Below are 22,870 nucleotides of genomic sequence, written 5' to 3' on the forward strand. Positions count from 1 at the left end.
ACCCTCATTTTCAAGTTCCTGATCTGAAAACCAAGATCTGGTAGATATAAATAGATCTGCACAGTGTCATCTGCTATCCCATCCATCCTGGGTAACTGTAGCAGCAAAGAATAGTTTAACACCAGGCCAGTGGAATTTGCTGGAAGAATACAAATTTGTCATTAAAGGGCAGATGGAGTTCTGCTAACTATCAGCTGATCCACGAGGGCAGCTCTAGGAGGGGTCATGGTGTTTGATCTACACAGGAGAGAATGGTGCTCTCAAGGCCAGGAATATAGGGTGATGTTGAATTCAGCTGAGCTCCCCAAAGACAGGATTCTGGCTTCTCAGTTTCAACCCCCGGTGGATGGCAGAGGTGCCTTTTGTTGGGGAATTCTGCGCAACACAGAATTTGCGCAGAATTCATATTCTGTGCAGAATGACATTTTTTTTCTGCAGAATTGGCACTGGCTGCCACTAGGGGCCACTGGGCCCCACAGAACCCGACTCCTGAGCTTGCAAATAGAGGACACTGCTGGGGGGACAGGGCAGGGGAGCTGGAGGGTTTCCGGCAGCTGGTGTTCCCAGCATGCCCTGGGCCATGGCCCCACAGTAAGTGGAGCATGTGGCCCGGCGGGGATAGAGGTTCTGCACACTCTGGCTGCTGGGCCTGAACCTTATCTGCCCAGGGACAGGAGCGGCCCCGGAGACCCGGCTCTCACAAAGGGTGAGGAAGGGTGGGGCCTCACCACATCCTCCAGCAGGACAATAACAAAACTGCACGGAGCAGAGCCTGCGGAGAGTGGATGCAGTTGTCTGGGCCGGGAGGGCCCCACGCAGCCCCCTCCAGCACTCCCCCAAATATCCCCTCCCAGTACACACACCCCTCCAGCAGCCCCCAAATACCCCCTCCAGCAGCCTCCAACTGTACCCTTCTCCAGCTCCCCCTCCCCCCAGCAATGTCCTCTACTTGGTAACTTTAAATATGGTAACCCTGTGGGGGCAAGGTGAAAAACCAAGAATCAACTAAAAGACCATAGGGACAAAAGACCATGGGGCAAAATTTCCCCTCAAGATGTGCCCAGCTGGCACATGTGATAGACCCAGACGGAGGCACCCGACAAAAGCATAAGAGAGAAACAGGAACTGGGTTGTTGTAGGGGTTTCTTTAACTCTCTACTCCTCGGGGAAGCTTTTTTTATTGTCTGTATTGTTGACAGGTATTTTGAAATAAACCAAAATAATTGAAACAGGCGTGATTATATTGTGTTATTTTGACAAATAAAATATGCAGAATTTTAAAATATTGTGCGCAGAAATTTAAATCTTTTAGTATACAATTCCCCAAAGAGAAACAGGGGGCTCATATCCATCGGTTCTACTTTAGCGCCTGTCTCATCCTCAGAGGGTTTTCCAGTGCCAACACCTTCACCGTGCAATTCCATCGGCTCACCCAATTCAAACCTGGGCTTCTTCAGCATCTTCTCTTTGCAGACATACATGTCATGAAGAGAGTAGATGGGCGGATAAGCTTTCTCTATGTGTTTGCCAATGCTGTCTGGGATCAGCTCATTGACAACTTCCTTCAGGCTATTAGTTTGCACAATCCGTGTCATGGTTCCCAACATCTCGTCGCGAATTTGGCAGACCTGCTCATGCTGGGCATATGAGGACTTGCGAAGCTGGTTATTGTGCTTCTTGGTAAAACCCACGCAAAAGAGGTGCAATGGATAGTCATCAGTAGTTCTGACATCAGCATCAATCATCTGCCATTTTTTGACCATCGAGCCTATTTTGTCATGGGTGACGTCCATTCCATGGAACTTGGTCAGACAGTTTTTGCCCTGAACATCCTCTGGAATCAGCTTGAATTTACAGCTTGAATTCATACCATTCTGCAGATCAGCAAGACTCACTTCAAATACACAGTCCCTAAGTCCATCAGAGGCCATTTTGATTCCTTGGGTCCTGGTGACGAGTGTCTTCCCAATGTTTTGTATATGAAACATTGCAGGTACCGTGACAGTAAAGGCATCTTGCAGTACTGGCAACCCAGAGCATTAAAAAAACACGAGCCAGGCTCCAAAAAATCATAATATCAGCTTAAAAATCATGAGATTTAAAAAATAATAAGGTATGGGTTCATTCTATTTGTCTTTTGAGTCTTTGGGGGGCACATTTTCAAGGGCTAGAAACTTAGAGTTGTTGTTTTGTTTCGGGGTTTGTTTGTTTTTACGGAAAGCTGAGATGCTCATTGCCGCCGGGGGACTAGCCCCATTAAGAAAGAACGGGGCTCAGTATAGTTGTGCCTGGTTACGGCCTTCTCATGGGAGTGAAGACACTTGGCCCATATAAACGGTGAGGCAGCAGCTGGGAGAGGCAGGAAGGGGTGGTTGGAAGCTGCTGACGGAAGACAGGCAGGAGATCAGTGGAGAGATGTTTGCCTGCTGACCTTTGTGGGCCACGGGAGAAGGAAGGTCCAGGGAAACAGTCCTGGGGGCTGGTGTTCCAGACAAGGAACAGCAAGCCAGGGAACCCCAGGAAGGATTAAGAGCGTGAGAGCAAGGAAAGCTCAGGGCAAGGAGGATGGCAGAGGTATGTTTGCTTGTTTACCTCTGCAGGCCCAGGAAGAAGGAAGTTACAAGGGAATAACTCTGAGCTGGGGAAAAACCCGGGAGGAGCTAAGAACTTAAGCCCAGGGTGGATGGATCTTGGCTACTTAACATTTCTGGAATGCTCAGGGTGGGTGGACACTGTTTATTTTGTACTTTTTGTTTGTGTTTTGAGTTGGCTAGGGGACACCTGCCACTTTGATTGAAGAAAGAGACTGAAAAAGCTTTTGTTTTATGGTAATGGACTGCACTCTTTGACTCTGGGGAGTTATTTTGGAGCATTTATGTTAACAAATTAGCCGGCAGCAAGGGTAGTGTTGGACTAAACAGCAAAGATGGAGTTTGAGGAACCCTAAAAAGGGGAAACTGAGGCTGGGGTGCCTAGCCAAGAGAGGGCACACCAAGAGGACCTGCCTTGTTACACTCACATAATCACATGACTCCAGCTGCTGGGGCTATCCGAAAAATACCAAATATTGCAAGACATGCAATAAAATAATGAGTGGGTAACAGTACCATGGGATGGAAACGGAGACCTGCTCAAGAGTCTGTGACTGATTCCCCCTAGTGGCTGGAGGCCAGAAAAGGCTCTACAAGCCTCCACACTGCTGCTGGCTAATGGAGATTCTTCCTCAGCTCAAGCGCAGGAAGCCTGTGTTTGTGCCACAGGCTGCTGGGAAGGGGTGGAGGAACACAGAAAGGTCATGAATTGTTTCCCTCACTGCACCTACTCCAGGTGGGGAAAATCAGGCCAGTGGGGAAGTTGTTCCCTTTTCCCCTTGGGCCCTGCTGGCAGAGAGGGAGAGGGGCCAGTCAGTGCACTTCAGAGACTGCAATGAGCACAGGACCCCAAGTTGCTCTGCCTATGTTTTAAGGTGGAACCAGCTGAGCTCTCGGTGTGCGGCTTGTGTGATCGTGGTGACGTCAGGGCATATGCGAGACCCGCAGGTTTGTTATAAGCTGCTAGGAAAGGCTCCGACTGGACTGACAGGTACATTCCTAGGGCCCAAATCTCCTCTCACACAGCTGTGTTGCCACTAAGTTAGTTACTCCGCATTAACACTCAGGCCTATCAGATGTGAATCAGCCCCTAACGCTGTCCTCTGATTTTAACAGAACTTCAGGCGGGGACCAGAGCTTTTATACAAAAACGGGCCAATTAACATCCCTCTTGCCCAGATTACAAGTAAAAGCTGAAAGGGGCCCCCTGACATAGTGAGAAAGCCAGGGGCAGCGGGAGGGCAGCGGAATTGGCGAGAGAGCCCATTGCTGGCAGAAAACAGGCTGACAGAAAACAGTACCTACCAAGTTGCGGTATAAACTCTTTCTGACCTATGCTGAGAAATGCTGGATTCCACTAGTGATGCTGCCCAGGCTCGGTATTATCTCCTTAACCATCTTCATAATGAAACACTTTTTCATGCTAGTAACGTGGAAGCCTATTAAAACAACAAGGAGTCTGGTGGCACCTTAAAGACTAACAGATTTATTTGGGCATAAGCTTTTGTGGGTAAAAACCTCACTTCTTCAGATGAGGTTTTTACCCACGAAAGCTTATGCCCAAATAAATCTGTTAGTCTTTAAGGTGCCACCAGACTCCTTGTTGTTTTTGTAGATACAGACTAACACGGCTACCCCCGATACATGGAAGCCTATTATAGCCTAAATGCAAAGGATGCATGATTCAGTTGTATACACCACAGCCAAACTGTAGGATGAAACACATTAGGAGCCTGATTCCCCTCTCACTGACACTGGTGTAAATCTGGAGTAACTCCACCTAACCAATGGAGCTAGACTATGTAAAAAGGTGTGAGGGGAGATCCAGACTCCACTCCATAGAGAGGCCTTCCAAACCTGATTCTGATAATCAGTTTCAAAATCAATACTAACCTCACAATAAATCATCCATGATCCTAGAAATTTGTTTCAAGCCCCCTTACAGGTGTAATGATACTTTAAACCGACTGTTCGCTCACTCAAAATAGGTCTTGTTGGGAGCAGAGCTTTCTGGGATATGATCTGTGTACTATGAGCACCTATAGGCAGGACTTTGAACTGGCCACGTTCTGCCAGCAGTGCTATCAGAGCCTTGTCCAATTTGTTCCTGGAGTTTTTGATAATATAATTAATGTGGAGGCTGCAGCAGAGAACTACCAGTGGGTCGTCTGCGGGATGGTGAAATAAACGTATGGGGGACGGGGGGGAAACCGTCACCACCTGGGGAAGACACTTCAGCCAGATCCCCAGCTAGTGTAATTCGGCACAGCTCCGTTAAAATCAATGTAACTGCACAGATTTATAGCAGCTGGGGATCTGATCCCTGCTGGGGTCGTCACAAAACGCTAACGGGCTCCAAATACCGTGTTAAAAAGAGGTAAATCTTAGTGTGAAGTATTAGAAGATCCAGCCCTGCCAGCCAGCAGCTGAAAATTGAAATTATGGGGAAGAACAAAAGGAAATGAGACAGTACGGACGTTTCCACATTTACACTGTGTTTTGGAATGTCTGTCCTGCTCAATGGAGGATAGTCTGCTCTCTCAAGCTGCTGTCACAAGGAGAGGATAAGGTAGCAATTTCTACACCTTGCGCGGAATCTCCAGTTTTTGCTAATATCATTATTGCACCCTCATTAATGTAACTGGGCTGCAAATGGGCTTTATTCGTGTTTCTCCTGTTGTGTCAATACAAACTAATTGGCCGCAATTCAGCCAGCCACTTCAGTAGATGATTAACTTTAAGCACGGGAGCAACCCATTGACTTCAATGAACTGACTTCGGTCAGAGCCCAGGTGGTTTTCCTCAGAGCCTCCAGTCAGGTGTTGGGATTTGACTAGCATTGTCAGTTGCATTGGATCTGTGGCTGAGCGGGTATCTTCTTTGGTCACATCACACCAGCAAGCCAGGTATTGGAAGGAAATTACTTCAGTCAGCTGGCTCCTAAACCGAAGTGGCCTCAACAATGAGCCTTTCAAACAGGGCCGGCTCCAGCATTTCTGCTGCCCCAAGCAAAAACAAAAAAAAGGCCGCGATCGGCAGCGGCAATTTGGGGGGGGAAAAAAAAGCCGTGATCGGCGGGGGCAGTTCAGCGGCACGTCCTTCGCTCCTAGAGGGAGTGAGGGACCTGTTGCCCCCGAGTTGCCGTAGGTGCCGCCCCTCTCCCTTGGCCGCCCCAAGCACCTGCTTGTTAAGCTGGTGCCTGGAGCCGGCCCTGCTTTCAAACATATGAGCAATATTTGCACTGCGTCTCCTGCTCATCGGTGTGAAGTTGTACTACACTGGGAACAAGGCGTACGTTTTTAACAGTGAGGGTTAGTAGCCATTGCAACAATTTACCAAGGGTCACTGGCAATGTTTAAATCCAGATTTGGCCTTGGAATCTGTGAATACCATAGTGTTTGCTGTTTGGATACAGAATCCAGCAGCATTCCCCTGTCTGTTCACCATCGCTGTCTGCTGAACTACCTCCCCTTGTTGTCAGGGAGTGCCATTTTGATAACCCGGAAGAAACACTACAGTAAAAATGCCGCTCGTGTAGCTTACAGCCCTTTACATGTGCAACATGGCAGCAGGGAGTCAAAGGTACCGCCTCTGAATTCTAGTTACAAAACACCAGAAGGAGATTTGGCAGGACAGTATAAATCTGACAGGCAATCGGATGGCAGCATCTGTCGAGCTAATCAATCAGTCAATGCAGGGAAAGAGCTGATAACTTCAACTGGCTCAGACTGATAAATAAGGAACTTAACAGCTAAAATGTGAAAGTAGAGTGTATAAAGGTCACCCTCAAAGCGAGACTCCAAAGCCCTTATTAACAAAACACTTCCTTGTATCTAAGGGCAAGGTCTGCAAATGAAAATGTTTGGGAGTTATTAATAAAACTTCTGAACTGATTTCAAGATAACCAAATATTTCCCATCTAACAGAGCAACTGGAAGTTACATCTAAATCTGATTATTCAAACAGTTTTCAGTCAACAGCAGTTGTTGAGATCTGCTTAGCAGGTTTAAGAATATGGAGAAACAATATGTAATTCTAGCTCAGAAAACACAGATCAGTAAACTGGAAATTTGGTTTTCTCTTTTATACACACACACACACACACACACACACAATCTTTATACTTATATATGTTAGAGCTGATTGATTTTTTAAATTAAAAAGTTTATCAGAAAGTGGTCTTTTATTTAAAATTATTTTGGGGGGTAAAAATGGTCAATACTGAAATTTTGTTTTTTTGATAAATTTAGTGATTTTAAAACATTTTTATCAGCAACATCAAAATGGTCAGAATTTATTTGTTTTTCAAAAATCAGGTTTTCTGGAAACAAAAATGCCAGTCGTCGTAATAAAAAAAAGCCTCCAAATTGTCTGTAAAAAAAACAAAAGAAACTGTCCCATTTTGAACCCTTCAGAATGAAAACAACTCTGAAATATCAAATTATTTTGTGAAATTAGTCTTTCGTTTTTTCAACCAGCTGTAATCTATGTATATATATAAATAAAAGTGTGCCACAGGACGGTGCCAATATGAATTATTTTAAATCCAGTGTTAAATATGCCACAACTGACACCCAGGAATTCAAGGAGATCTGACATTTCTAATGCTTAGAAGTTAGACTCATTGAAAATTGCACCCAAATGCCAACTCTGTTATAGAAGTCAGGCTATTTGGTATTGCAGTGTGAAGCACGGGCTCATACTAGATGAGATCAGATTTTTGGTGTGATTCTGCTGACGCCAGTAGAATTACACCAGGGTTTAATTTGGCCCACTGTATATAAGGTAAAAATTTGTCAGATATTTCATTTGTCCCACTCATGATTTTCTACTTGGCACATCTCTTTCACAAGCAGCAACCGAATGTTTCCTTAGCTGTTCAGCTGAATATATTTAACACTGGACAACAGCTTGTATACCGTGCAGCAATTTAATTCCCTTTAACATAAGGTGTTTCTGCCTCTGTGACTTTCACAGTTTCCTTCAGTTCTCTGCCTTACTTTTTTTCAGTGTGTTTCAATCAATACGGTGCCCACAAGGATAATGGCCAGGAATACCACAATGAAAGGAACGAGGATGGTCCCCTTTCTGCCCCTTGGCATTGTGGGAATAAACTTGTAGGCCTGGAGAAAACATCCAACACATTGTTTCAGTATCCCTTTGCCAACATCCCCATGATGGACCCTCTTCACCAATAGCCTGCTCCAAAACCCAAGGGAGAATCAGGTCCTGGGAGGACATTTACCAAGCTATGGACACAAGTCTGCACTGGTCAAGTCAGTACAATAGAGACTGTTTGGATTTGTGAATTCCCATTATATAATTCAGCCCATCATAGCGAAGTTTCAGCTTTCTGTAGGAATTAAATAACATTTCAGTGGTGTGCAGGACTTGTGCTGGCCCTCTGCACAGTGGGAACTTCACCTACAAAGAAAGATGGTCCAGGGGATAAGGCTGCAGGGCAGTAAATGTCCAAGTGATGCATTTGTTAAAAAGTGCAACATTGCTTATTGTGAGTATGTTCCAATACCAGGACCACTTGTGCCTATAATGTTATACTACCATAATACTCTGATCAAACGGATTTATTTTTTCTTAACAGAAGGCTATGAGAACCACATTATTCCTAGATTGTATCCTGACATCTCAGGTTTTATCCTGAAACCCAAATGTAAAAAATATCAAGAGATTAAAAGCAAGTGACAGTCCACCAAACAAAAACAATACATACTGGTGGCTCCACATAGGCACAGTCAGTTGGGGAAGTGGTCCATAGACAGGATGAGCCAATCATCTTGTTATCAAGGCAGGATTGTCCCAACAGGGCATTTTCTGTATCTCACAAAGGTTTGGGTTATTTTTTTGTGGCTATCTTTCTCATCTACCCCCATATGCTGGAAGAGCTCTTAACCCAACAGAAAATCCTGTTGGTCTGAGAAACAGCTGTTCCTTCTTGACGGCTCTCTATTGGAATCTAAACATACCATTTGATGTGTTTTGCTTACATAGTAACATACATCAAGTTTCGGGAAGCAAAAGAGGTTGGGTTTGGGGTTTTTTTGCGGTTGATGTGAACCTCAGCTGAGTAAACTGTGAAGGATTTTTTCCCCAAGTGCTAAGCCAACAGGAAGGAGAGCCGGGGCAAAATTTTCAAACATGGTTTTCAGGGGTGCTGAGCTCCAGTTGAAGTCTGAGTTGTGGGTGGCCAGCAGCTGCAAATCTGGTAGGTGACCAGACAGCAAATGTGAAAAATCGGGATGGGGGTGGGGGGTAGTAGGAGCCTATATAAGAAAAAGACCCAAAAATCGGGACTGTCCCTATAAAATCGGGACATCTGGTCACCCTAAAATCTGGGCCAGAAGTGACTCCAGATGAGCACTCAGCCAAAAATCAGTGGCACCTTTTGCGACTGTTGGTCCTAATTTTGATTAAGTCTGAGCTTACCTCTAGAGGAGCCAGCAGCAAAACTCCTCTAGGTGAGAGTGCAGGATCAGACCTCCGAGGCTTACAGAAAACATCTTGCAGTGTACGAAACAGGAACTTGATAAGGCTGCTCAGAAAGAACCCAATCCTGAGGTGCTGAGTGCCTCCTCTCCTGTGGCTGTCCGAAAAGCTAGCCTGGCAAGGGGGGGTGTGAACAGGGAGAAGAGGATCAGGCTTCTGTGGGTATGTCTACATAGCAAGCGTAGTGAGTCTCAGAGGCCGGCTTGACCGACTCAGCCTTGCAGGGTTTGCACTGTGGTGATAAAAATAGCTTTGTAGATATTGCTTAGGCTGGAGGTCAGGCTCTGAAGCCTGGTGGGGAGAGTGGGAAGCTTGTGGGTGGACTCCGATCCAAGCTGCCCCACCCCCCGGATACACTCAGCTCTCAGGAGATCCCACAGTCCTTGCTGGGGAGCTGTGACAGGAGGAGGGAGTGTTTCTCCGCCAAGGGATGTGGGACATCCTGGCTCACCGACAGCTGGGGCCATTCTGAATGAGCTGGGGCAACCAGAGCCACAAGTCCTAGCGGGCTGCTCCCAGACAAGACTACCAGCCAAGGAGGATGGAAGAAGCCCCATTCACAGGGGGCAATAGAAACGCCGCCATTTTCCTTGGTAGCTTCTACCAACCCCATCGTTCAGCGCTTCAGGCTAGCACTCATCCTTATGGACTGTGAACAGGACAGGTGAAGAGGCAGAAAGAAACTTGGGGGACTCCACAGGTGGGCCATCTGGGAGAAGAAGAAAAGTTACCCATCGCCACTCTCAGCATGGCCTGAAAGGAAGGATCTCCTCTAGTGCAGGGTTTCCCCATGAAGCCCTACTCCTTCAAGGTGTGATCATAGTAATATGCTCAGCGTATTGCAGCAGTGCCTTGGAGCCCTCGTCGGGCACTAGGATCCCATTGTGCTTGGCACTGTACAAACACAGAACAAGAAGATGGTCCGTGTAATATAATAACTAACATCAAAGCTCTCTGTGGCCAGAGGAGACATCAGGATCACTGGTGGATTCCCATTCCCATTCTGTGTCCAGAGTCCTACTCCTGAGGTGTCCAGGTTTTAGGCAGTGGTCAGGATCTTGCAACCTTATCTAAGCAGTCGCTGTCAAGGGAGACTCCACAATGAAGCAGGGGCTTTACAAAGGGGTTTTCTCTTTGTAGCCACCACTTGCCCCTTTCCAATGCACCAATCTACATGTACTGGAAACTGCCCTTTTCAACTGCACCAAAGCAGAATAAGGCCAGTGTGTGTACGTAGCAGTGCAAGGAAAATCTGGAGGAAGAAAGAGAGTATAAAAAAACAAGGAAATGCCAAAAGGATTAAAATATGCAAAGCAAACTGAGTGCAGCCAGGAGTAATCTGGTCACAAACCCCGTGAGAGGCAGACTCTTGGCTTTTAAAATCACAGGGAAGCTATAAACTGGTGTAACCCTTCTGCCAGGTGCTGTCAGCGGTAACAAAGGGCCAGGTTCAAACATTTAGCTGTTCTTCTTAAATATAACAAACATACCAGCTCGAGCCTCCACCCGGAAAATTAAATACCTCCCCTAGGCACCCTTAGCAGGCAATATTTACCCTCTCACAAGCCCTGTGTGTATAATCTCAAGCAAACTTTTTAAAGAGAAAAAGCAAAGCTTCAAACATTTGGGAGAACACAACAATAAATCAGTGAATGTCTATGTGAATAGTAAGTAAAACACCCATCCCAACAGTGTCTTGGGCAGTGTCCTTTGCCTCAGTTTCCTCACCTGCTGGTGTGAACATCCAGTGGACAATGTCCCTTTGACACCTTCATTTCCCTCCCTTCCTCTCTGGTGGTGCACCCCACTCATGGTTTGTTGTCAGTGGTTAGTGTTGTCCCAGAGCTCGGGAGCGGACTCAGGCAAGTCCGTCTCCAGCCCCTTGGGGGGGAAGTGCTGCTCGGCTTCCATGAAGAACTGCCATGCCACCGTCTCTAGCCACGATGCCATCTTCGCTCTGCTGCCTCTCACCATGCCGCCACTCCCGTCATGTGGCACCACCACCACCTAGCCCAGCTCTTAGTGATCACAGCTCTGGGTAGCGGGTGCCTCGTTACATCACCACTACCTACCACGCTATTTTCAGCTGCAGTGCCAAGTCTGGGTTCAGAGACTCTGCCACCTATCCCAGATGTTAGTGATTTCAGCTGCCGGGGGGCGGAATCTCACTGCCGCCACCTCCTCTGTGTCGCCCTTCATCGCAGCACCAGCTCTGCCGGCTATCCCAGCTATTCGCGATCACAGGCCTGGTAGTTTCTGGGTAAGAGCAGAGGAGGAGAGCCCTAGACCACAGGCTAATGACAGATTACACAGAAGAATGATATCACCAGATAAGAGCATGTGTAAGGAGAGATATAAGTATCATGGAAAGGAAAGTGCCTTAACTTATCTCCTATGGCTACACACACTGGAAATTCCTAGATCTTGACACACTCATCAACGTTATCACAGTTTCTTAGCTAGTGTGCCCATTCAGTGCTGTGTGCAGTTGGCCCACGGGGCACCGGCAGGCACACTGCAAGGCAGGAATCAGTGAGCTCAGCATGATCAACGGGCTTTCATTTTTCACGTCTAAAATAAATGTGATAGTGATCCCACGTGCAAGTGGCTCCTGGCTACCTGTAGCAGAACATCTAGAAACCCTGCTTGGAATGGAATTCTGTGCTAGTTTTACATCCTCCAATTCCTATCATGGACCATCACTGGGAACTTTGCAACCATCTGGAGCTGAAAGATGTGACCAAGGGTCACTGGCAATGTTTAAATCCAGATTTGGCCTTGGAATCTGTGAATACCATATCACATCAGCCACACCATCAGAGGCTTGGTCACCTGCACATCTACCAATGTGATATATGCCATTGTGTGCCAGCAATGCCCCTCTGCCATGTACATTGGCCAAACCGGACAGTCTCTACGCAAAAGAATAAATGGACACAAATCAGACGTCAAGAATTCTAACATTCAAAAACCAGTCGGAGAACACTTCAACCTCCCTGGTCACTCAATTACAGACCTAAAAATCGCAATACTCCAACAAAAAAACTTCAAAAACAGACTCCAACGAGAAACTGCAGAATTGGAATTAATTTGCAAACTGGACACCATTAAATTAGGCTTGAATAAAGACAGGGAGTGGATGGGTCATTACACAAAGTAAAACTATTTCCCCATGCTAATTTTTTCCCTACTGTTACTCACACCTTCTTGTCAACTGTTGGAAATGGGCCATCCTGATTATCACTACAAAAGTTTTTTTTCTCCTGCTGATAATAGCCCACCTTAATTGATTAGTCTCGTTAGAGCTGGTATGGCAACCCCCATTTTTTCATGTTCTCTGTGTATATATATATCTTCCTACTGTATTTTCCACGGCATGCATTCGATGAAGTGGGTTTTAGCCCACGAAAGCTTATGCCCAAATAAATTTGTTAGTCTCTAAGGTGCCACAAGTACTCCTCGTTCTTTTTGCTGATACAGACTAACACGGCTACCACTCTGAAACAAGTAATTTAGTTACAGTGTGCTCACTTCTTCAAATGCAAGACTTGCATCTGAAGAAGTGAGGTTCTTACCCACGAAAGCTTATGCTCCCAGTACTTCTGTTAGTCTCAAAGGTGCCACAGGACCCTCTGTTGCTTTTTACAGATTCAGACTAACACGGCTACCCCTCTGATACTTAGTTACAGTGACATACATAATGCAATTGCCTGCCATTACACTATAATAGGGTTAGATAAGAAACAATACAAGTATCATTCATTAGTATTCACAAAGTGCTAACTCATGACTATACACACACTTTTGATCTAGGGTTATTTAATTACAGGGACATACATAATGTAATGTGATAGCAATCAACGGGTTTATAGATAAGTCAAGACAATGCCATTAACATTTCCTTTGAACTAAACTAACACAAGTGAATTGATCCACCCATACAAATACACTTAACATTTCTTTGCTGTTCACACACAAGTGAAATGGCCTAGGGGTCCAAGCTGAGCTGGTCTGTCAGCCTCACACTCCTGTCCTGTCTTCTCTCTCTCATTTGCCACCTCTGCACCTTCCAGTTGGGATATTCAAATTGGCATGTATTTCTGGGCTTTGTTGCTTCTTGCCCAGGGGGTGAAAGATTTTCTTCATACGCAGATTTTCCACTGCTTCGGAAATGCTGCCCACCTGGAACCTCTGGGGAGGGAGGTGGATTCGACAAACAATGGTGAAGTTTGGGCCAAACCAGCTGGTGGAGCCAGAGCAGAGATTCTGTCTCTGGCTGCGTGAAGCTCTGTTCAGAGGGAGCATGAAGGCAGGCACCCAAGATACTTAACAGCCTCATGATTTGAGTTGCAGATTTGCAAAGGGTCAGATTTGTGGGGTTCAGACAAGGGACAGACACAGTCAATCCTGCCGCCGCTGTTTGGGCAGCAACATCTGCATATTCATGCTGCTCTTGTGCTAATACATCCAGAAGCCTCATAACTCTCCCCCACCCCTCAATGAACGGGAGGATACAGGAACAGCAATAGGCAAAGATGGCCAGAGTGCCCCCCATCCCATGAGCTGCAACCTCTAATGTGTCCCCTGCAAAACACATTAGCAAGGCTGAAAGCTTAATACTGAGGGTCCACCAAAATGCAGGTACCACAGAAAATTAGTATTTGCCGCTCTGCGTATCTGCGGCACTGCTCCGGGTGTCTGTGGCACTTTCTTCCTTTAGTCAGAATAGAGGACACTGCAGTACTTCAATGTCTATGGAGTGGCAAATACTGAGATGTAATAACTCACGCTGTGTTTTCAACCCTGAAAGACAAGACGGTTGGATTGTCCAGTCTGCTAAGGCTACTTTGCGCTAAATTACACACAAACTAGGATGTAGTGGAGAACCGAGCCACATTCGTGAAACTGCGATCCCTGAAAAAGCAACCTCAATATTTTTTTAAGTGTAAGATAAGATAAACAAAGGACCAGGTGCGTGCCTGGTGTGACTCTGCTGGCTTCAGTAGTTACCCAGAGATGAATTTGACAGTGTTTCAGATTTTTGGTGACCTGTCTCTCCTTATCACCACTTGTTATGTCATTTGAGCGTTTTTGTTGTTTTAGATAGAAGTGATTTCCTGACCGGATGTTTCCTAGCTCTCAGAGGAGCTCTGTCGTTAACTCTCTAGTTATACAGCTTTTTGAGGAGACACGACATAGGTGAATAACTGGATATAGAACATATTCCCTGCCCAAAAGAGCTGCCAACATAAAGGAGAAATGGCTCAATACAGTTGTTTGAACAAACTGAGAATGGTCTCTAGGAAGGCATTTAAAAGCAAACTGCTGAGACCCTGCTAACAATTAAAAATATTGTTATTAGATTCCAAAAGAGAAACAAAGGGCCCGATTCTCCGCTCACCTATTCCAGTTTGAAACCAGAGCAATTCCTTTCCCTTCAGTGGAGCTACTCCTGATTCACACGGTTTAAGTGACAGCAGAATCAGATCCTCTGTCTACACTACGATTTAGTGGTTATTCTAAAATGGATTTAGCACAGTATTTTAACACAATTTCAGATGCCTAGCTCAGTTTGTATTGAGCAGTGGTGGGCTGAATTCCTGAATTCCTCCAAACTCTGTGAAGGTTTGGATCTAGTATTCAAACTCAGATCCATTTTATATAGACAGATCCAAGCCAAGAAGTCTGTGGATTCGAATTTTCTCAAAGATTGAAGGTTTTCAGATCTGGTGCCCCAGTGGAGCTGTCTCTCTCTCTCTCTCTCGCTCTCTCTTTTTAAGGGACACTTATTCCATCCTTGCATAATTCAAACACAGCCCAAGTCGACTGTGTGGAAACCTACCCCCAAATCATTCATCTTTGGGCTGAGACTAGGTATGAGAAATTTCAGCCACAACAAAAAATATTTGAAAAAAAGTTACAAAAGATTTTTTTTTTAAAGGGATTTATTTAAATCTGGAATATCCCTTTCATCCGGTCTTTATCATGGTAGACATGTCACTTTCTTGGGAAGAGACTCAGACAATCTGCAACTCAGATTTTTCAAGCTCTGAAGAAGGTATCTCAAACTTCATTAAGATACAGGGATAACTGTATTTTTTATTTAACAACTATATATTTCCCCCCTCTTTTTAGACTCCAAACATTTGGGGCAGGGACCATGTATTCATGTCTTTGTAGAGCACTTGTCATGGTGGGGCCCGGTTCTTATTGGGGCTGCTGGATATTTATGAAATATAAATATTATACAACAGTAACACACCCAAATTTAGAGGGGGGATCTTTTTTGTAAAAAATCACCTAATAAACCTCAGTACAAAATGTAAAATATCATGTTTCCTTTATACCTTCTTTCCATTCTATACTAGTCAAAGGGAAGGTTTGTTGAAGGTTCATTAGATCAAACCCAGGATAATAACCTGTCAGTTGGCTGATCTGTTCCTGGCAAGAACTTTCGCTGAAGTACGGAAGGAGAAACACCCCTTGGCCCATTCCACTCTTATACAAATAGATTCTATATAAAGCCCGGCTCCTCAGGGAGAAGGCAGCATCTCTGGGTTTGCATTTAATGTGCAGCAGAAATGGATTCCAAAGATAGCACCAAGCCCACCATGCCTGCAGAGCCACCTGTGAGTGATGCTGATCTATCTTTGCGTTACATTGGATTGCGATTTGTGTGCTGAGGGTGTGCCTGCATGCCCACCCTTGACCATGCTGGAGAGGAAGGCTGAGTGAGTGCTGTCCGCAAATAAGAAAATGAATGTCAGTGAATGCGTGAGCTCGATTTGAAGAAGGCATCTGTGTGAGTGAATCTGTATGTTTTATATGACATTAAACCATTGGAACAGCTTATCAAGGGATGGGCTAGATATTTGGAGTCTTTAAATCAAGACAGGATGTATATTTTATCCCTCATCCTGATTACGAGCTCCACACCAGTGTCTATAGATTGGTCAATGGCCATTAGAAGTCCGTGTTTCCCTTGCTGTGGAGCAGCTGTTAACATCAGGTCATTGGCAGTTAGTGTCTATAATCAGAATGTAATGTGTGTTTGCCCCAGGCATACAGGTTTATGCCTGCAATGCCCAAGAACCGGAAGGAGATCATCCTCATCTCTGTGGTGGTGGTCCTCTTGGCCATTATCATCACTGGAGCCGTTCTGATTGGAGTTTACATGACTCAGAAACACACCGAAAAGGTGAGTAGAGCAGGTAATGGAAGGCAGGTGCCATTAATCTGGTCTGTGGGATAAGCCTGACTGGGAGAAGGCCGGCTTCCTCAGCAGCCTGCGGAATTATCAGCCATGCCACATTAATCTTTACATCTTGATTCTGGGTGTTTTATGCTTCGTTGTGTAGGGATCTTCTGCCATGTAAGATCTCATGCTGACATAGGGTCCATTAACAACTCCAGCTTTACTGTGGCTGCTGATACTCTGGCTTCTGCAGCCTCATGGCTTCTCAGACAGCTCCCCAAGAGGGGTTACTTCCACACAGTTCCCCGTAGGAAACAGAAAGTGTCTGTTGCTATTGTTACACTGGGCTCCATTGATTGTCCAAAGGACCAAACTCACAAAAGGAAAATCCAGATTTCCAGCTGGGGCTTGCTACCCAGCCACACTGCCAGGGCTTCCCACCTGGAGCCACCCTTCTCCAGGGACCACCGCAGGAGACTCTCAGTCCCTCTCAGCTGAGTCACTTGCTGGCTTTTATAATCCCTTACTCCCTTTCCAGCTGGTTCTGATAATAGACCAGGGCTGGCTGGCCCCGGCCTCTGGCCCTTAAAGGAGCAAGCCACCCTCTTACACTCATACACACAGTTACGCTCATGTTCCCAAATGCTGACTATGTGTCAGCATTCCAATCTGGCTTTGTTGGAAGAGAAAAGCCTAAAGGTCAGTGATGCCTATTGCTGTTTTACTTGGATCTTCTGTGCAATTCACCCCTCTCAGGCTTTGCCCGGCTGGTAAATGTCAGCCAGCAGCCTTTGACGGAGGCCGTATCACCAAGGGACACCGTCACAGCCAGTTGACTGGTCTTTTATCTTCCAGCTGTTTGTTTACAGAGTCCCTGTCCATGCAAACAGCCTCAGAGGCAGCAGAGTCCAATGAAAACATTTTACCATGTGTGATGTGTCTCCTACAGATCATCCAAATCACCAGCAGTGGAAGCAACGGGGAAGTGACTGAGCAGACGATGATGGTGAGCAGCCAGGAGAACGTGGCTGCCTTTCACATCGAGGGCAACACAACCTCAGCGACTGTCGTGTATGACTATAAACACGTGAGTCCCACAGATGTTCCAGGCTGACTTGAAAGAGTAAATGGGATCTCAGAGCACTAGGTGTGAAAATTGTTCCTACGAGACTGGTGTGTGAACCCTTAGAAATACCTGGCACATGAGGCAGGTCAGGACAGAAAACACGACAAGAGCTTACACGATGTGATGCTTTCTCCATAGTGGCGAGATCACATATTGGCTACATCTACACTAGGAGGTAGGTCTCAGATTCCCAGTTCACAAACACATACTCACACTAGTTCCACAAGTATAATTAGTACCGCTGGTAGCACTGGCAGTGGTGTCACAAAGCCACCTTTGTAGGTACATACTTGTGCTGGCTAAGCTGTGCTGCCGCTGCCCGTGCTCCTGCAAGTATGTTATTATTTATATTTGTGCTAGCGCTCATCAAGCTAGACTGAGTATGTTTACGCAAGCTGGGAACTACACTCTAGACAGTCTGGATGGTGTAATTTCCTTCCTTTCCTCAAGCCTTGCTCACGGGTAGTAAGGGCCCATTTACCCTTTCAGTTAAAGTCCATGGACCTGGGGTGAGACCATCACTGGCAACAGGCAAATTTTACAATCATCACTGACTGCAGAACATGCCCCTTTAGTTAGTGACATTAAATACTGCATTTAAAGGCAATAGACAGCCTCCCTTAGTCTGTCCATTAACTGAGCTCTGTGTTTCTCCACTATGGGCAGTCATAGAATCATAGAAGAATAGGATTGGAAGAGAGCTCAGGAGGTCATCTAGTCCAACCCCTTGCTCAAAGCAGGACCAACCCCAACTAAATCATCCCAGCCACGGCTTTGGCAAGCCGGGCCTTAAAAACCTCTAAGGATGGAGATTCCACCACCTCCCTAGGTAACCCATTCCAGTGCTTCACCATCCTGCTAGTGAAATAGTGTTTCCTCATATCCAACCTAGACCTCCCCCACTGCAACTTGAGACCATTGCTTCTTGTTCTGTCATCTGCCACCACTGAGAACAGCCGAGCTCCATCCTCTTTGGAACCCCCCTTCAGGTAGTTGAAAGCAGCTATCAAATCCCACCTCTCTTCTCTTCTGCAGACTAAACAATCCCAGTTCCATCAGCCTCTCCTCATAAGTCCCCACCCTATCCCCACTCCAGCTTCTTGTGATTTTCCTTCCCTCAGTCTCTTACCCTGTTGGGGACACTTCTCTCCCCCACCCCCACCATACCGAGACACTTAGCCCCCACCCCTTGGGCACTTCCTGTCCTCCCCACCCCCTCTCACCCACCCCTCTGTGGGAATTCTCACAGCTCAGCCCCCCTTGAGCACATGCCTCCCTCTCCAAGCCCCGTTCTCTCTTAACCAGCTTCCTTTGGACATTGGCCTCCTCTTCCATTTCCCCTCCAGGCACTTGCTCCCCCACCTTCGGGTCCTGGTGCACAGGGCTCAGTGGTGGCCAGCAGGCGTGAGGGAGAAGGAGACTCTCCCCTGCGGCTGGGCTGCTGAGAGCAGCGTGAAGCAGTGATGGAGGCAGATCAGCAGCTGCTCTCCTCAGCCTGGTGCTGTTGGGGCCTGGCAGTCATGGGAACAAGGAGGGTGATGGGTAGGGAAGGAGCTCTCTTTGAGCTCAGGCTGTGGGGCACTGGTGGCAACCGCTCAGGAGGGGAAGGGGCCCAGTTGCCTGTGGCCAATCAGACACAAGCTCTCCTCAGCCATGTCCACTCAGGTCTCCGGCCATCCTGAATCACAGTGAATGTGGGAAGAGTGAGGTGTTCATGCTGGGAGCTGGAGCTGGCCCATGGGCCAGGCATTTGACACCCCGGTCTAGCCTTTCACATTCAAGCCCCCAAGGCCTCCACTGCGGTGCTGTAATAGCTCATTGGCAGCCACGCTGCTGACTTGCACACTCCTCCCACTCCCCTCGCTGGCATATCCCCCCACCCATTTACCTCACACTGCTGCACAGTGAGTCATGCACCAAATGCCATGGGGGTGTGTCTACACTGAAATGCAAGCCCAGGGCTAGTGGGACTTGAGTCAGCTGACTCGTGTTAGGGAACCCTGGGCTTGGGCATCTATATTGTATTTTAACCCTACCTTAAGACTTTTCTAAGCCTTGCTAAAACCTAGGGCTCTGACGTCCACACTGCAGGGTGCAGACCCAAGTCAAAGTAATGGTATCCCTAGCATCTCCCCACCCCCACGCTGAAATGTCGCCACTCTAGCCCTAGGACTGGGGTACACTGTAAGAAAACTTTACTGCCTGCCCTGCTCATTTGCAAAAGGCTTGATCTGTTCGCTCTCCATTGCCAACCCAGGAGGCTCTCTGACAGTGTGCTTGCAGATGGGTGATCAGAAAAGAATGGGTTCTGCTGACCGGAGCTGCTGCCGTTCGCAATGTGGGGTGGCTTCCATTTTCAATAGAGTGGATTGCAGATCGTTGAGCTAGAGAGGACTAAGGAAATTGTCCCATGGAATTGTGGGATACTTCCGTCTGACTCCTGGGACCCGAGTCAAGTGGGGCTGTGTCTATACTGCAAAGCCACAGAGCCCTGGGTCCCGGCTTAACTCGAGCTTGGACAGTCCTCAGATCTTGGGTCCAAGCTCTGGGTCAGTGCAACTGCAGTGTAGACACGAGGGGGGTTAGGCTTGAGTCCAGGCTCAAGCACAGACTTATGTTGCAGAGTAGACATACCCTTTGTCTTGACTTGTGCAGCCAATCTTTCTCCCCATTGCCTTCCAGAGTCTCATTGGCTTCCGGGTTCAGGACAGAAGGAAATGTTTGGTTGTGAAGATGGATAAGGTCGCCATACCCAGCCTGGCTGAAATTACCCAGAGAATTGAGAACTTCGCCACCCAGGTGAGTGCGGTAGAAGAGTGAGCCGGCTTGGCCAGAGAAGGTCCAGATACTAGCTGGCACGTGGTCCCTTCTCTGGGGTCTCTACAAGGAATTTTACTGACTAAAATCAAAGCAGTGAGAGTTCTCAGGGAATTTCTGGGACTGGGCAGCTCCAATCAGCTCTGGAATATTTGTTTTTATTCTAAAATTTAATTTCAGTTTCATGCCAATGTAAACAGTTTCGCTTTGTTTCCCAGCAGGTCCCAGGAGACAACAGCATGTCTTACAGCTTCCGCGAGAGGCAGCTGGCCGACCGCAAGACCCTGGGCACCTCTCTGAACCTCCTATGCAGCGATGTCCCCATCTACTGGGCTGAGGTAAGAGCCCTCTGCTTGGGGCTTGCATTCAGCAATGACATCAATTAATAAGCGGAGGCTATGTAGTGCAGGGACAGCATGACACACGCCCTGAGCTCAGGACAGGATGGAGTCACTGGGTCCATCCCCATGTTGTGAGGTCGGGCAAGCACCGTAGTGAAACTGCAGCAAAAAAAGGCCAGTGCCTTTGGGGAGGAGAGTCTACATGACCCCTCTGCCATCATCCCTCATTGTTCTCTCCCTCAGACCTCACAGTGACCCTGCAGCTAGACTCTGTAGAGAGGAACTTTCTTGAGTTCCAGGCCAGCGCTGTGACTATTAGACCAGCCTTCCCGTGTGCCTCACCTCAGTCACCTGACCTTCACGGCCTGGGGAGGGCCATTCAATTGCTGGAGCTGTTAACCATAGACCAGAACAGCCAGAGAACAGCACTCCAGCTGAGTCAAGGCCCTGTGACAAATTCCAGGTCAAATTCTCCTCTCATTGACTTCAAGCCACCCTGGCTGATCCATCCTCTTACACCTTTGGCTTCAGTGGGGTCACCCCACTGCAACGCAGAAGGGAATGGCTTTCTATTGGTGTGTGGAGGGGGGATTCCAAATGGATAAGGGCTTATTTTAAACATTCTTGACAATGTTATATTCATCGAATGGACATCCCTTTAACAGCTGCTTTCATAAGGGAGACGGATAATAAACTCATTGATGGACCATCTCAGCCTTTTCCAATGGGCCATTCTGGGACATTCCCAGTTTTGCCCACAATTCACATTCTGGCTGGGGGGGGGGGGAAGGGAACCCCTCCCTCAAGGTTTGGAATTTCTCACCCAACAGCGTCAGCTCCTTCTCATCCACAGCAAATACCAGAAAATAACATTTCACCAGCCCTCAACTGATACGTTATGGAATTGCGAGTTCAATATGGACGCTCACTAATGTGGATGATTAATACTGAAATCTGCTCTTACACCTGCTCGTGGCACTAAAACGGAGCAGCTGGGGAGAGCAAAGCAGGTGCCAATAGCAAAATTGTTTGTCTTTCATTTTCAGAACATGCAAAAAGAGCGGCGTGGATGGAGCCTCTGTGTGGGGATCTATGTATTTAGTGTTTGCTATAATTTTTAAACCCACTAAAAGTCTCTTGTCATTTGTGACAATCACTCGGTGCGGCCTGCAGTGTTTCCATGAGCTTAGGCTGCAATTTGGTTTTGAGCTTTCCTATTAAAATGAACCCTTATAAAAATTCTTGCCTAACCTAATATCTAATGAAGAAATAAAATCTCCATACTGCCTTGAAATGTCACTTGTTTGTCTAAAGCAGGGGTTCTCAAACAGGGGGTCGGGACCCCTCAGAGGGTCGCAAGGTTATTACATGGGGGGTCGTGAGCTGTCAGCCTCCACCGCAAACCCCGCTTTGCCTCCAGCATTTATAATGGTGTTAAATATATAAAAAAGTGTTTTTAATTTATACGGGAGGTCACACTCAGAGGCTTGCTATGTGAAAGGGGTCACCAGTACAAAAGTTTGAGAACCATGGGTCTAGAGAGAGTTGCTGAGTCTAGCTTCGACTGTAAACTCCAAGGAGCAGAGTTTATGCTGCGTGCAGCACTCAGTAAGTAGTAATGATAAAAATCCCATTGCGTTCCCTTCGCACTGTGCGTCACACTGATGGAGCTCTAAGGCACTGCCGGGACAGGAGGGGGATAAGGGTGAGGCTATCACTCCAGGCTTGTTCCATTCCATAGTGGTACCCATGTGTCCATGGATGGACAAGAGGTTTGCTCTCATGAGCACCGCCCTGTCATTAAATGCCTTCACTTTCAGGCCACAGCTGGGTGGCACGGTGACAAATTCATGCTGCACTGTCTGGGGCAGCACAATGGAAACTTCAAGGCGATTTCTTTGTGCCGAACACAATGGGTTAGATCGCGGGCCACACTGACAGCCTCATGTTTCTGATGGAACAAAGCATGCTGCCTCCTCTTTAGATCCTGAGCAGCATATATTCTACGGGGCTAAGCAGGGCTTCTGGAAGGTTAGCTTTGTTCAGGCCTTACAACTTCCGCATTGTGGTGGCACACAGTCACCCTTGAAGCGCCCCCTTGCATCCATGTGTCCTGTTGCCAGTATCCTCAGCTCCAGTGCCTCCTGCATGTTGTCTGCCTCTGGACCTGGTTCCAGGTCTCCTGTGGTTCAGCCCTCCAGCCAGGTCACACACAGTTCAGTTTCCTTCTGAGGTAACTAAAGAGCCAACTCAAAGTCCAAATCAAATACCCAAACTCCACTAAAATCCTCTGCTT

At 47.0% G+C, this 22,870-nt stretch overlaps 1 protein-coding gene and 1 pseudogene across 2 annotated transcripts; one reads left to right on the plus strand and one right to left on the minus strand.

Moving 5' to 3' along the window:
• Positions 1-1,308: 1,308 nt before the first annotated feature.
• LOC128823382 (40S ribosomal protein S3a-A-like) lies at positions 1,309-5,431 on the minus strand (annotated as a pseudogene).
• Positions 5,432-15,624: 10,193 nt separating this feature from the next.
• Positions 15,625-21,862, plus strand: LOC128823412 (pulmonary surfactant-associated protein C-like). 2 transcript variants are annotated; one of them, XM_054005666.1, is made up of 6 exons: positions 15,625-15,724; positions 16,156-16,293; positions 17,240-17,377; positions 20,099-20,215; positions 20,452-20,571; positions 21,621-21,862. In XM_054005666.1, exons 1-6 carry the CDS (start codon positions 15,677-15,679, stop codon positions 21,693-21,695), a joined length of 636 nt encoding a protein of 211 aa, XP_053861641.1. In that variant the 5' UTR covers positions 15,625-15,676; the 3' UTR covers positions 21,696-21,862. The 2 variants fall into 2 exon arrangements, with proteins under 2 accessions (XP_053861641.1, XP_053861642.1); XM_054005667.1 differs by having other exon boundaries at positions 20,455-20,571.
• The last annotated feature ends 1,008 nt before the right edge of the window (positions 21,863-22,870 follow it).

This window comes from Malaclemys terrapin, chromosome 15, assembly GCF_027887155.1.
Source record: "Malaclemys terrapin pileata isolate rMalTer1 chromosome 15, rMalTer1.hap1, whole genome shotgun sequence".
NCBI lineage: Eukaryota > Metazoa > Chordata > Testudines > Emydidae > Malaclemys > Malaclemys terrapin.